Source organism: Poromitra crassiceps, assembly GCF_964638095.1.
Source record: "Poromitra crassiceps genome assembly, chromosome: 19".
Lineage (NCBI taxonomy): Eukaryota > Metazoa > Chordata > Actinopteri > Beryciformes > Melamphaidae > Poromitra > Poromitra crassiceps.
This window is the reverse complement of record NC_139646.1, coordinates 6,018,895-6,034,786: the sequence shown is the minus strand read 5'-3', so window position 1 is coordinate 6,034,786 and position 15,892 is coordinate 6,018,895. Positions and strand designations below refer to the sequence as shown.

At 46.3% G+C, this 15,892-nt stretch overlaps 1 protein-coding gene across 1 annotated transcript in view; it reads left to right on the top strand.

Moving 5' to 3' along the window:
- Positions 1-13,071, top strand: part of mad1l1 (mitotic arrest deficient 1 like 1) — a 75,854-nt gene extending 62,783 nt beyond the window's left edge. The window contains exon 18 of the mRNA XM_083655932.1: positions 12,535-13,071. Within this exon, the coding sequence (XP_083512058.1) occupies positions 12,535-12,711 (177 nt within the window). The 3' untranslated portion in view covers positions 12,712-13,071. The remainder of the gene's footprint in view (positions 1-12,534) is intronic.
- The last annotated feature ends 2,821 nt before the right edge of the window (positions 13,072-15,892 follow it).

The window sequence follows — 15,892 nt, the reverse complement described above, 5'->3', positions numbered from 1 at the left end:
AGGCTTTATGCTTCAGTCTGATCCTCCTACATCACACTGTGACACGCGGGCAGGCTTTATGCTTCAGTCTGATCCTCCTACATCACACTGTGACACGCGGGCAGGCTTTATGCTTCAGTCTGATCCTCCTACATCACACTGTGACACGCGGGCAGGCTTTATGCTTCAGTCTGATCCTCCTACATCACACTGTGACACGCGGGCAGGCTTTATGCTTCAGTCTGATCCTCCTACATCACACTGTGACACGCGGGCAGGCTTTATGCTTCAGTCTGATCCTCCTACATCACACTGTGACACGCGGGCAGGCTTTATGCTTCAGTCTGATCCTCCTACATCACACTGTGACACGCGGGCAGGCTTTATGCTTCAGTCTGATCCTCCTACATCACTGTGACACGCGGGCAGGCTTTATGCTTCAGTCTGATCCTCCTACATCACTGTGACACGCGGGCAGGCTTTATGCTTCAGTCTGATCCTCCTACATCACTGTGACACGCGGGCAGGCTTTATGCTTCAGTCTGATCCTCCTACATCACTGTGACACGCGGGCAGGCTTTATGCTTCAGTCTGATCCTCCTACATCACTGTGACACGCGGGCAGGCTTTATGCTTCAGTCTGATCCTCCTACATCACACTGTGACACACGCAGACAGGCTTTATGCTTCAGTCTGATCCTCCTACATCACACTGTGACACGCGGGCAGGCTTTATGCTTCAGTCTGATCCTCCTACATCACACTGTGACACGCGGGCAGGCTTTATGCTTCAGTCTGATCCTCCTACATCACACTGTGACACGCGGGCAGGCTTTATGCTTCAGTCTGATCCTCCTACATCACACTGTGACACGCAGGCAGGCTTTATGCTTCAGTCTGATCCTCCTACATCACTGTGACACGCGGGCAGGCTTTATGCTTCAGTCTGATCCTCCTACATCACACTGTGACACGCGGGCAGGCTTTATGCTTCAGTCTGATCCTCCTACATCACACTGTGACACGCAGGCAGGCTTTATGCTTCAGTCTGATCCTCCTACATCACACTGTGACACGCGGGCAGGCTTTATGCTTCAGTCTGATCCTCCTACATCACACTGTGACACGCGGGCAGGCTTTATGCTTCAGTCTGATCCTCCTACATCACACTGTGACACACGCAGACAGGCTTTATGCTTCAGTCTGATCCTCCTACATCACACTGTGACACGCGGGCAGGCTTTATGCTTCAGTCTGATCCTCCTACATCACACTGTGACACGCGGGCAGGCTTTATGCTTCAGTCTGATCCTCCTACATCACACTGTGACACGCGGGCAGGCTTTATGCTTCAGTCTGATCCTCCTACATCACACTGTGACACGCAGGCAGGCTTTATGCTTCAGTCTGATCCTCCTACATCACTGTGACACGCGGGCAGGCTTTATGCTTCAGTCTGATCCTCCTACATCACACTGTGACACGCGGGCAGGCTTTATGCTTCAGTCTGATCCTCCTACATCACACTGTGACACGCAGGCAGGCTTTATGCTTCAGTCTGATCCTCCTACATCACACTGTGACACGCGGGCAGGCTTTATGCTTCAGTCTGATCCTCCTACATCACACTGTGACACGCGGGCAGGCTTTATGCTTCAGTCTGATCCTCCTACATCACACTGTGACACGCGGGCAGGCTTTATGCTTCAGTCTGATCCTCCTACATCACACTGTGACACGCGGGCAGGCTTTATGCTTCAGTCTGATCCTCCTACATCACACTGTGACACGCGGGCAGGCTTTATGCTTCAGTCTGATCCTCCTACATCACACTGTGACACGCGGGCAGGCTTTATGCTTCAGTCTGATCCTCCTACATCACACTGTGACACGCGGGCAGGCTTTATGCTTCAGTCTGATCCTCCTACATCACACTGTGACACGCGGGCAGGCTTTATGCTTCAGTCTGATCCTCCTACATCACACTGTGACACACGCAGGCAGGCTTTATGCTTCAGTCTGATTCTCTCTCCTACATCACTGTGACACGCGGGCAGGCTTTATGCTTCAGTCTGATCCTCCTACATCACTGTGACACGCGGGCAGGCTTTATGCTTCAGTCTGATCCTCCTACATCACACTGTGACACGCGGGCAGGCTTTATGCTTCAGTCTGATCCTCCTACATCACACTGTGACACGCGGGCAGGCTTTATGCTTCAGTCTGATCCTCCTACATCACACTGTGACACGCGGGCAGGCTTTATGCTTCAGTCTGATCCTCCTACATCACACTGTGACACGCGGGCAGGCTTTATGCTTCAGTCTGATCCTCCTACATCACACTGTGACACACGCAGGCAGGCTTTATGCTTCAGTCTGATTCTCTCTCCTACATCACTGTGACACGCGGGCAGGCTTTATGCTTCAGTCTGATCCTCCTACATCACTGTGACACGCGGGCAGGCTTTATGCTTCAGTCTGATCCTCCTACATCACTGTGACACGCGGGCAGGCTTTATGCTTCAGTCTGATCCTCCTACATCACTGTGACACGCGGGCAGGCTTTATGCTTCAGTCTGATCCTCCTACATCACACTGTGACACACGCATGCAGGCTTTATGCTTCAGTCTGATCCTCCCTACATCACACTGTGACACGCGGGCAGGCTTTATGCTTCAGTCTGATCCTCCTACATCACTGTGACACGCAGGCAGGCTTTATGCTTCAGTCTGATCCTCCTACATCACACTGTGACACACGCAGGCAGGCTTTATGCTTAAGTCTGATCCTCCTACATCACACTGTGACACACGCAGGCAGGCTTTATGCTTAAGTCTGATCCTCCTACATCACACTGTGACACACGCGGGCAGGCTTTATGCTTAAGTCTGATCCTCCTACATCACACTGTGACACACGCAGGCAGGCTTTATGCTTAAGTCTGATCCTCCTACATCACACTGTGACACACGCAGGCAGGCTTTATGCTTCAGTCTGATCCTCCTACATCACACTGTGACACGCATTAAGGAAAGCAGCACCTCATACAATGTGCCTAATGCTCTAGAAGATTAAGTTGTTCAGGGGAAGCGAAAGCAAAGTAGGAAGGTGGAGTTTTTTATATTGCCCTTTAGAGCCAACTGTTCTGCCACATGCCTTTCTTGAACTTATTTAACCGTGTTTAGATTGGGCTCAGAACAGTGATTACTGGGATCCAGGTTGAGCCCAGTTGGGGTGGCTGGCACACCACCATACACATAGCATTCTGTGAGGTTTTTCTGCTCTTTATGCATATATGGTGCTTTATTGCTATACACAGAATGAGCAAAGCACAAATAAACTGTAAACCAAAAGATCAGAATATAAATATGAATAAAGTAAATTATTTTTGGTAGCGGCTGTGCTTTCCTCGCCTTTATTGTTGTTGATGATGGCCGTGTGTGTGTGTTTGTGTGTGTGTGTGTGTGTGTGTGTGTGTGTAAATGAGAGTTGAATGGTTGAGTTTCAATGCGTGCCTCTCTGTCTCTCTGTGCTGAGATGAAGTGAAGAGCGAGCGAGACTGAGAAGGAAAGACAGAGCGAGGAGGAGAGAAGTCTCCTCATTAGCAGTGGATGATGGAGACAGAGGTTAGCTGATCTGTGAAGCGCCTGTCACCACCTCAATGTAGAGCCTTCTGTCAGAGACACACCTGCACATACGGTTTCTGTCATTGTTGGGTGTACCTCTGAAAGCTCATTTATAGTAACTGCGGAGTGTCCGGTTTTCGCGGAGCGGAGGCTCTGTGCGGCGAGCGCGACGCTCCGCACAGGCTCTGTGGAGGGACTGCACGGAGCTCCGCGCTCCTCTCAAAAAATGTAACTCCGCGGAGCCTGCCGCGAGCTCGTGCAGTCAATTCCGAGGCTATGATTGGCTAATGTTTGCTATGGTTTGTATAGGGAAGAAGCCTCCACAAACTGACCAAGTGACCGGCGAAATCAGTGCAAAATGAACGGGTTTGAGCATCGCCACATGAGTGAGGGAGCAACATGATCCTTTTCTCACAGCCATGAGGGAGCCCATTTTAGAGTGAATAGCCTACAATTTACTACGTCAATAAAAACGATTTGAGATCGAAAAAATTTAATGCAAAGCACAAAAACAAGAAGACAACAAACTTACTTGCTAAAAACAAACTGAAAATAGCCTACAATTGCACTAGGATTGATTATTCGCCGATATAAATCAGGATCACACACGGAAGAACTGATGTGACATTTGCAAACACAACGAGAGCCTGGAGGGGGATTCTCCGCTCTCTGCAGACGCTGCACTGCTACCGTATTTACCATAAAAGGATGTGCCTCTGCGGAGAGAACGGTCTTGCCGTGAACACCGCGGACACCGGACACTCCGCAGTCAGTATAAATTTGCTTTGAGGGCGTGGGTGTGCGCCTCCACTCTGACCCTGTCTGCACGGAGAAACCAGCATGATTGCCATTCAGTCAGCACGCAGCTCCTTGGTTGGGCGAGGTCGTTGTAAAGCCCCGCCCTGCAGCTCAAGCCTGAAAGTATTGATTTCCTTTAATTGGATAGACAAATGAAAAGAAGGGATAAATGTGATAGCACTCGTCCTCTCCTCTCTATTGTTGAGCTCTGTCCTTCCTAAATGTAGTGCGCCAGTTGCTCTGTTAAGCCCCTTTTAGACTGGCCAAAAAATCCCACTAATATCCACAAACTAGTGGCATTTTCTTCAGTCTAACTTTTTCCAAGCTGGGCGGTTTAGCCAATAGAGCGATCCTGCAAGTTAGGTGGGTTTTTATGCTACCACTCTGCATGCCACTGCGATATAAATCTTGGCGGTGGTCCAATGTGTGATTTTCCAACCCTGCTTCTCCTCCTGAGTTGCCGCCCATTTTCCAGCGTGAGTCAGTGAGATTCAGTGATTCCCACAGGCTGAAATTTGACTTTCTCAACAGTTAATTAATTTACATTGACGGAACATGCCGAGAGAAAAAAGTGTCTCTCGTCATGCACAGCTCAGCCCCAGGCACATAGACTGTGTCAAGTCAGCCAGAATGTAAGTAGGTCGTCCGCTTTAGCTCTTTCAAAATAAAGCCCTCGCTTTAACGTTCACATTTTGAGCAATGCTTTACAGCCACCACGGTTTCACTATTATGTCATCTTAACATCAAAGCGAGTATTTTGATACGTTTGCTGCTTCGTTTGTTGAAACACCCTTTTCTCACCCGACGTGCATCAGTGAGGCTATTTACGTGTTTAAAGGACATTAGTTTGACATTTTTACGCGGAAGTTTCCATTTTGTTTTGGCTGCAGACACTGCGCCTGGACAGCGGACAGCCGTGAGAGAAGAAGGGGAAAGGGAGGGGGAAGAGACAGGTTGAGAGTGCGATATAAAGGTTTAAAAGGCGATGCTGCTGCTGCTACCCCCTGCTGCTTTCCTGGGTAACAAAAACACGTGTACTAGTGGGACTTTTGATGTAAAAAAGGTATTAGATTCTTGTCCCTGTTCTCGGTGAAACAGATAAAAGTTTCCTCCGGTCTCCCTCCGCCTGCCATGCAGTATCAGGTTGATGCCGCTCTTTGGGAAGAAGTAGTAGAGAAGGAGCCAGCACTCGAAGATGTCCTTTTGAGGGTTTTTTATTCCTGTTTCAAAGTAGTACAACGTACGCGTTTCAGCACGTAGCCTTCGTTAGCTCCCCAGCTATATCTGCTTTGCTCTTTGGGAAGAGCCTTTTGATACTGGCATTTACCTTCACCTCATCCCTGCTTTTTCTTTTTTCTTTCCACATCTCCAGCCCTGCTGAATGAGGAAAATGCTGTTGTTTTCAAACACAAACACAACCTTGATGTTTTCATAAAGGTCACATATTGTTCAAAACACTTTTTAGGGAAGCGTGAATAATAAGCATTGATAAGGTCAGGATTTGAATAAAGCTGATTTGAAAAAAACCTCCCTTGACCTTTTTATTAAAGTCTTTTGGAATTTTCTCTGTGCGAGGAAAGAGAAACACGAGAATCAAGCTAATGAGTATTTGTGAAAATGCGACGGAGATGAGGTGGGTTTTGAGTTGAGAGGCGCCAACACGTTCCAGCATTTTTGATGACAGAAAGGGGAGATTAGAGACGGGCTTGGACACCAGATTTTGGACAGTTCTATTGGAGACACAGGGCAGAACTGAGACAGGGGCTGAGTGAGGGGGAGGGGCTGAGTGAGGCGGAGGGGCTGAGTGAGGGGGAGGGGCTGAGTGAGGGGGAGGGGCTGAGTGAGGGGGAGGTGGTCAGGTTGCTGTAGATGGTGTTGATATTTTTGGGGGGGAAAAAGAGAGGAAAGAGTTGCACTTATAAACTGTGAAGGATGTGGAGGTATTATTTGTCACTGGGTTTGAGGAGTTTGTTTATGGTGGAGAAAAAAGAGACTTGGGGTTGGTGGAGCCGGAGTGAATGAAGGTGGGAGTAGTAGGTGGACCCGGGCTGTGTTAAGAGCGTCTTTATATTGTTAAAGATAGGCTTGGTGGTGGGTGTACTGTTAGACCAGTTTACTTCAGAGCTGGATTGGATCTGACCTCAGTACTCGACCCTAATATTTCTCCTCAATCAAATGGTGAAAAATGTGTATAGATGAGAAAGTTCAGTACATACTCACCAACAGCCAGCACACTCAATCCAACCGAGAACACTTAAGGTGCAGGGCCAAAATACACTGAATAGAAAAGAGAACAGGCCACCACACTAAATGTCCTTTGCAAAGTGTAATTATCCTGTATCATCTGGGACAGACAGCAGCAACAAGCGACGTTTCAGCGAAAAGCTTCTTCAGCGTTGTGCTGCATAAGGCAGAAATGACATCGAAATACATTCGTGCTGGAATTTCATTCAATAATTCAATAAAGGATTTGACAAAAGGCACAATGTATGAGGTATGACCAGTGACCACAGAGGAGAAATCAATATTGTGTTTATAGACTTCACAGATAGGAGAAATGAGTATTGTGTTTACCACTCTTCCATTCTTCCTATGACATGACATCACTGATGATGTCATAGGATTGTGGATGTTAATTGTGTTTGTGTGTCGGAGCTTGATTGTGTTTGTGTGTGTCGGAATCCACCTATATATGTACCGTAAGCTACATTTAGTGGAAAGCCTTGATATAGTTTCAGACCAGTTCTATGAACACATTTTGTTGATATGGTGAGTTTACCTAAAGTTTGTTTGGCTTTTAGTTTACATCCTGAAACTGCCATCAGCTTGTCGCTCACTTCATTTCTCTCTTTCTCTCCATGTTGCACTAATACTCCGTCCTTCTGTATCTCAGACCCAGAGCACCAACACTTCCGTTTTGTGTCCATAACTATTTTTGTAAACTGTATAAATCTGCATAACCTTTACTCCGCCGTGTGTGTGTGTGTGTGTGTGTGTGAAACCTAAATGTGTGTACAATAGTGTTTTCTCCAGAGAACGAGAATGGTGTTATGTTACTTATTTTCTGATTGGCTGTGGGATTCCTCTGTCCTCCGCTCCCATAGGCTCCATCAACATGTCCACTGTGTCTCGCACACATTATCCACCCACCCACACACACACACACACACACACACGCACACGCACACGCACACACACACACACACACACACACACACAGACTGTTCTGAGGACAAACTTCAGCAGAAGGTGTTTGAGACACTGGGATCTCCATGGTAACTGGTCGCAGTGTTTTTCTTTGATGTGTTCCATGTTCCCAGAGCCCCTGCAGTTTCTCGAGCCGTGCGCACACACGTGTTTGTGTGTGTGTGTGTGTGTGTGTGTGTGTGTGTGTGTGTGCCTGTGATGAGAGTCAGAGGAGCCTGAGGATATGGCATCGCTTTCAGACAGCCACACAGGGACAGAAAGCACCAGGGACACTTGGTGGTTAGATGGAGTGGAGCAGTGTTGGGGAGGAAGCCGGTGATGATCGGTAAAGAGAACAGAGTGCTGTGGTTAGATGGAGTGGAGGAGCAGAGTGTTAGGGAGGAAAGCCGGTGAAGAAAGGCCATTGCATCATCCCACTGCAGTGCGTCCCGCAGGACGGCAGTGTGCTCGCAGTGTGGTGGTAGACATGCAGAGCACGCAACATGTGGTCGGATCAAACTCCTATCCAGGCAAATGAAGTAAAGAGTTGTTTAATGTAGACCCCGATGGAATTCAAGGATGTGCGTAAGTAGAGCCGGGCAATATACCAATATTTCACTATAGACCGTCTAAAAAATATGGACAGATTAGCGTGACTCCACTCATTGACTTTTGGACTCTCGTTTTGAGCCTAGTGTGGCCGTGATCTGGCCATCGCCATCTTGGGGTTTGTGTGCATCTCGTGCGAGACCAGGGGCCGGTTGCACCGACTGGTCTTAACTAGGGATGGGAATCGAGAACCGGTTCTTGTTGAGAACCGGGTCCCAGTGGATCAATTCCTTGGAATCGTTAGCCAAAATCCTTAACAATTCCACTATCGATTCCATGCGCGATGACGTCACACGCTGCGACACGCACGCAACGCAGCCTTGTTTTGTTTAGACCGCAGCCACCGGTCTAGCCACCGTCTAGGCAGAAGCAAAACGATGACCACAGTGCCACTTGCAATGCTTGCAAAACCTCTATTTCGTCAAAGGGGGGAAATACTAGCAATATGCAGAAACATTTGTCCACACAGCATGCAATAATTTTGGAGGAATGTCACGTTTCTGATGTGCTACGGAGTGACGATAACGTGGCTAACAGCAGCGCGGCTAACGTTAGCGCTCCTCCAGACCCTGTCTATTGTGTGTTTATTGTTTGTGCCATTTGTTTCATTGCGTAAACCAGATTTCACCAATACTCCATTTCCATCCATTTAATTTAGAGGATGATGACGTTCAGAGTCAGACTGGTTCAGAGGCTGGTAGTCGCTCTGGGACAGAGGCTGCAGCGAGTACTTATTGTGCTGCGCACTTCTAGCCCCTCCATTCACCCAGGCAGGGAAGAGTAAAATGACCGAGGCGAGGGTAAACGAATGTCACCGAGCAGTAGTTTGTCTGACATGCCAGCTAAAGTAAAATGTCAAAGTTGCATGTTGTCATTCTAAGCACTAGTTCTGTTTCATTCATTCCCACTATATATTTTCTATAGGGAGATGACAAAGATGCTCAACCCAAAATACAAACCCCCAAACAAAGCCAGTTTAACAGACACTGATCCCTGCTTGGTATGGGATTGAAAAGAGTAATCTGATCTCAGAGCTGAATAAGAATACATAATTATGATAATAATATAAAAGAAAATTAATGTTAATAAACCCGTTTGTACTCTTTTTTTTTTTTCCTTGCCCAATGAGAATCGATAAGAGAATCGATAAGGAATCGGATCGATAGGCAGAATCGAAAATGGAATCGGAATCGCTAAAATCTTATCAATTCCCATCCCTAGTCTTAACTATGCCTGGTCGTAACTCCTACGTCGGTCTTAGTTAAGACCAGTCTTTAGAGTGGATTTACGCCTGTTGCACCAACAGGGCTTATTACGTCAGGTCTTAACTACGCCGGTCGTAGCGATGCGCGTCCATGTGAAAGCATGGGAATGCCCACTGGGATGCGGCACGCGACCTGCTTAGAAGAGTGTGCTGACGTCAAATGACGCTCCGCTGATGGGTAATCGGCTGTAATAGTGTGGCTAATGTTAGCGGCTAACTCTTACTTGTCGTTACTTTACATGGCAGTAAAACGCCACTGAATGACCAACTTGATTTAACTTTTAACCATTTCGATTTCCACTTTCCATACGGACCCCCAGCATTGGTTAGTTGTTTATAACATGACTATTATTTATAACGTTTATAACGTACTGCGTTTCCAGTTTATAACTCGGGTCTGAATACAGCCAGAGTGCTGAGGGCTTGTAGCTATTGCGCAACACACAGGTGAAAACCGTCTATAACCCGCCTGCTCTGGACTAGGCGTAATATTTACGACCGGTCTTAGTGAGAAAAAGGTTTACGCCCGGCGTAGCTGTTAGGTCGTAAAGTTACGACCGACTTAGCTTAAGACCAGTCGTAAGACCAGTTGGTGCGACCGGCCCCAGGAGTTTCCCAGAGCCGCAGCTCTGCCTGCTATTGGTCCGTGATCGGCAAACTGTGTGATCACTGGACAGGCAACCTGTCAATCACGCCCAAAACATAGTCTTTTCTAACGTATATTTTACTCCAAAAGCATGTTTTGAACCAGGCCGTAAAGACGAACATGGAGCTGAACAGCCTGTGTCCTCTACTGGCAGCTACGGGCGTGGTTCAGGTGTGACGATGGCCAGTCGCCCGTGATAGACAGATGGTTCATCCAATCACCTGCCAAGTATTTTTTTGCAAGTGCCCGCCCTTTTCCAAACAGTTTCCAAAGATGACTTCAGAGGTGGTTCTGTGCAACAAACCATCTGGCACGCCTTGTTTCATAAGCACATTTTGCGACTGTATTGGACTGTGAGATTGGCACGTTGGCAGTCAAATCAGGATCCTTCGAACGAATCGTCGAATATTTGGGGTCACACTATGTTGAAAATCCATTTCCGCTCCCTGCAAGCTCTGCCATTGGCTCCGGCTGACTGGCTGTGACCATTTATGGATTTCCTTTTCCGCTCCCTGCGTGTCGAATCTGTCTATCTCAAATGCCTCCGCCGCTGTGAAACAACAACAACAACAACGCTTGCTTGTTGCTACACGCTGAAAATGGCAAGTTTACTACACAGTGGTTGACTCTGCTCTGTGCTACAGCACAGAGCCAGGCGACTGAAGTGGTACAATACGTACAATATAGTGTATGTACTAGATGAAAGTTGTAGATGGAGTGGACTGCGACCTAACTTTATCTAGCTAGCTAGCTATCTAGCTACTAGCTATCCATCGATCTAGCTATGTATGTATCTATCTGTGTGTGTGTGTGTGTGCGTGTGTGCGTGTGTGTGTGTGTGTGTGTGTGTGTGTGTGTGTGTGTGTGTGTGTGCTTGCGCACGCGTTTCTGCTGTATTGGACAGTCACAGTAGAGAGAGTGAGAGACATGAATCACAGGGCAGAGAGAGGGGATGACATGCAGCAAAGGGCACAGGCCGGATTCAAACCCGTGCGTCTGTGATTAGGACTTAGCCTCTAGCAGCCGAGCAGCAGCTACATGCTAGCTTGCAGTCAGCCTTGACTTAATCCACTTAATACATTTAGCTTGAAAATAAACACTGAGACTTGCAACAGCAAGGAATTCTCTTCTCTCTCTCTCTCTCTCTCTCTCTCGCTCTCTCTCTCTCTCTCCCTCTCTCTCTCTCTCACTCTCTCTCTCTCTCTCTCTCGCTCTCTCTCTCTCTCTCCCTCTCTCTCTCTCTCTCCCTCTCTCTCTCTCTCTCTCTCACTCTCTCTCTCACTCTCTCTCTCTCTCTCTCTCTCTCGCTCTCTCTCCCTCTCTCTCTCTCTCTCACTCTCTCTCTCTCTCTCTCGCTCTCTCTCTCTCTCCCTCTCTCTCTCTCTCTCTCTCTCTCTCTCTCTCTCCATCTCTCTCTCTCTCCATCTCTCTCTCTCTCTCCATCTCTCTCTCACTCTCTCTCTCTCTCTCTCTCTCCATCTCTCTCTCTCTCTCTCTCTCTCAAGCACTCTTCATACTTCATTTAACCTTGGTTTTAGCATTGCACAGTCAGCGACATTAGCGAATGCTATTAGTTCAGTTATCCTGCGCTCTCCCATCGGGGATTTGTGGCTTTTCACACAAGACTGTGAGTTGCAGCACAGCCTGTTGTGTGTGAAATATGTGTTGAACAAGCCATCGTGACAAGGTGGTATATCATCAAGCAGTATCTTGTGTCAGTTTAGGGAGGTATTTAGCTCAATATTGTGCTCGCTGGCTGAACATTGTCTTGGTCGGGCCTTCAATACAAAGCCTCTATGTGGGAGATAATAGATAATGCACTGCAGTACTTGACCTTCCACCAACTGGAGCCTCCGTCTGTTCGCGCTTCTTTTTCTCCTTTGGTGTTTTGTTCTTTACCTCTGATTTCCTGATTTCTTACTATTTCCTCCTGCCCTCTTCTTTTATAATCCCATGTATGTGTTTAACGGGAATACTTGTGAAATAAGGATCTGCGTCTCTCGCACACACCACACGTGCATACGCACATTAACACGGGACATTTCTCCAACGTCTCAATATCTTCCCAGCATGGCTTGGAACTCTGCTTCGTCTCCGCCTCCCTCCCTCCCTGAATTGCTTTAATTACTTTATCCCTCGTTTCCCTCATCTCTCTCTCCTTCACTCCATCGCCCCGAGCTGCTCCTCATTCCTTTTAATTAATCCACACAGATTTAGACACCTTCACCCTGCTGTGCGTGCGCGCGTACACACACACACACACACACACACACACACACACACACACACACACACACACACACTTGAGAATCCCCAATAGACAATAACAACTTTTTTAAGTGATCTCGCTTCACTTTGAAAGTTCTTCTCTGGAGATGTAGGTGGTGTGTGTTTTGATGGGATGTGTGTTTCTGTGCGCGCAGGGCTCCGGTGGAAGTATGCAGCTCATGGAAACCGAGTTCTCCAAGACTCTGGGAGAGATGGTGACCATGCACCTGCATCACCAGAAGAGCATCCCGGTGTTCCTCTCCGCGGTGACCCTCGAGCTCTTCAGCCGAACAACCTGTGCTGTGACACAGGTCGTGTCTGACGCCGTCTGACGCCATCTCAGACCCACGGCTGTGAAATGCCTGATTTTGTTCTTGTAATTTTTTCTCTCTTGCACGCTCTCTCTTTTTTTGACCTTCTCTCACATATAAGATATAAGATATATCACTAGGTGATGAAAATATCCCAGTATTTCTCAACAAATCTAACACGAGTCATGACTAGTAAGTGCACTACAGTGTTGTGGTGAATGAGCGCCTTGTTTGACAGAACACCTCCATTTTGCTTTCACATCAGAACAGGCGAGAAACAGTTACTTGTTGTGTCCCTACTTGTACGCTGAATATGTCACCAGCTGCAGGGTTTGGAACTTGTTTTTAACTGTGTGAGTTGAAAATAAAAATGTTTTTTTCCCCTCAGTAAGTTGAACTCACAGTCTGTATGGAGCGAAAGAGACCGCTCACCGCGTTGGTGTGGTTCTCTGGATCTCTAATTGATATGTTTTACTTGGTCGTTACCGGGGGGCTCAGCCTATGTTGACTGACGCTCTTCTGTTTCTGGCTTTCTGTGTGCTCTCCAGGGGGCCCCAATTATAAAAGACAGCATTATTCTCAGATTTTTCTCAAGTGACACAATCAACGCTTTTATTCTGAAGACCAAAAACCGCCTCACTTCCTGCCCTACTCCTATCTCAATAGTAAGTCATTTGATGCAGCTGTCATGGCTGCTGGCTGTAACATTAGCAGGCAGCAGCGATGTTGTTTTGCCGTCACAAGTCAGGAATGGAGGAACTGGGACTTTATTTCGGTAAGTTATAGCAGCGACCATAATGCACTGTAATTGTCCATTTTAATTATTACTTTTTTTTTTATAAAGAAACCTATTCCTATTTAATGGCATTAATAATTTGGAGGGGGGATCAATCATAATTGATTGATTGATTGATTGATAACTTTATTGATTCAATAAGAGCAGAATTGTGCAAGACAATACAACAAAAATATTGATCAAAAGGAATAAAACACAATAAAGCCCAAGGGCTTGTTTCCATTGTGGTCCTTTGTATGGGAAAAGAGGAGTGAATATGTGTGCAGGTATGAGTGCGTGTGTGTGAATATATTATTCATGTTCATTTTGGATGATTTAACAGCGGCTGTAAGGTAATCTAACTGTTGCACTCTTCACAGAAAGTAACACAACACGGAGGCGTAAAGTAGAGAGAACCAGAAGCAGTTTCAAGAGCATGGCAAATAACCTAACCTAGTGTCCTCTAGTAAGAGAGTGGCGTCAGCGGAGGACCAAAATGCAAGAATCATTAGCCAATGAACAGCCAGGAATGGGTCTCGCGCTACTTTTGCATGCTAAAATAAAGCCGATAATGTACAATTTGATTCATTTCAAGGGATGAAAAACCCTTTCAAAGTACAACACTGTCTATTTTGATGCAACTCGACAGTGCTGCTTTTTTTTACTGAAGAGTTCCACTTTCTACTTCCTGGAAAAAAACTGGTCCATTGGAGTGAATGGAGATGTCGGAACTCTTCTATTATACGGCTCTGACCTAACCCACCTCCATTTCTAGCCTTCAAAATAAAAGCACACGGTGCAAAATAAACTTAAATCACTCCTAGCTTTAACTACGAGGAAGCTCCGTAAAATAGCTCGCACACCAAAAAGACTCATTGTGATGTTACGATTACATGGAAGTGGAACTAGTCTAAAGCATTACTCAATATTCGACTGCGTAAGAATGTGAGACGGGACAAGAGATACTCCCAGGCAGCAACAAAGAGACTTGACTGAAATAAACATGGAGAGAAGGGATAAAACATTGGGGTAATCCAATAAAACAACGCAACAGCAGAGTGAGAACAGAGAACGAAGCCACTTATCACAACAACAATATCAAAAGGCCAGCTGGTGAGCCCATAAGTCTCACGAGAAACAGCATTCGTCTTATGCGTGTCGCGCGCTGTCCCCTTTTCCTGCACACTCATTCATTTTCAGTGCAGTTTGTCTGCTGCACCCTACTGCTGTTAATACAGGTCATCAGTTTGTAAGGACAGATACACAAGCAAGTATAGCAATACAGTATATGGCATAGAGCTTTTTCCTTCAACGGTATTATGTACTGGATTGTACTCGATCTAGCTGTATCGCCACCATCGTTTGTTTTTTCACCATCACATATCAGCCATAGTTTTATTTTCCTTTTTATTGTCATTATACAACTACAATAAAATTGTGTTTGCAGCTCCCTTGTTTGATGCACAACAAACTAAACAAAAATAAAGTAAAATAAAATACAAAGATGAGTGCAAAGACGCTGCGATACATGTCAAAAAAGTAAACGGAAATTATTCATGTCGAATAATTATAAATAAAATCAACAAAGCAAAGTTAATGTGACAATTGTTTCATTTTTGCAGCAGTGTTATATAAGCCTCAGTGTCACTATTAACTGCAGTGTTGAGACCGGATTGAGTCCAAGACCTGACCTACTGTACAGTAGATGAGACGAGATCACAGCCCAAGGTGGCTGAGAGAGAGTCCAAAACCTCAACTGGGACAAGGTGAATCTTTTCTGAGATTGAGAAAAATGGGTGTCGGTGTTTGGAAAAGTATGTTATGTGAATATGTTCTAATGGAACACCTATATATTTGGAATACGTGCATAGTGGAGCTTACCTTTATACTCAAACCAGCACAACATACTACAGTCTCAGAAGAGAAATGTTTGCTTTCTTGACCACAAACGTGCACTAAACCAGTTATATTTCAAATGATTGATTTCATGTCTCTCCAGTCTTGAGAAGTATTTTCTTTAATACTGCACAGTTATAATAATAATCTCAAGAAATCTCTTGAAATGCAGGGTAGCTGACGTAACTGCCTGCATTGTGAACCTGACAGACAGCCTGGCTGCTGCCATGGGAAGTTGCCGATCAATGCTGCTGTAGGTGTGTGTGCTGCTACAGAGGCAGATCTTTGACCTCCTCCTGTCAAGGTTTTCAAATGTGAACGACAAGAGGAGATTACAAAAACAATGAAAGAAAGGGAACTGTGAGAGATTCCAGACCCGGTATAAATCAAGGTCAACGTTCAAGTCTTAAAGGGTGATGCCACCCATTGTAAGAATCTATAAGGTATCTCTCTGCCCCAGGACAGGTCAGGCAATGTTTGTGAACTTGCAGCAGTCTCCTAAAGCTAGAAATTGCAGATGGAAAATCAAGG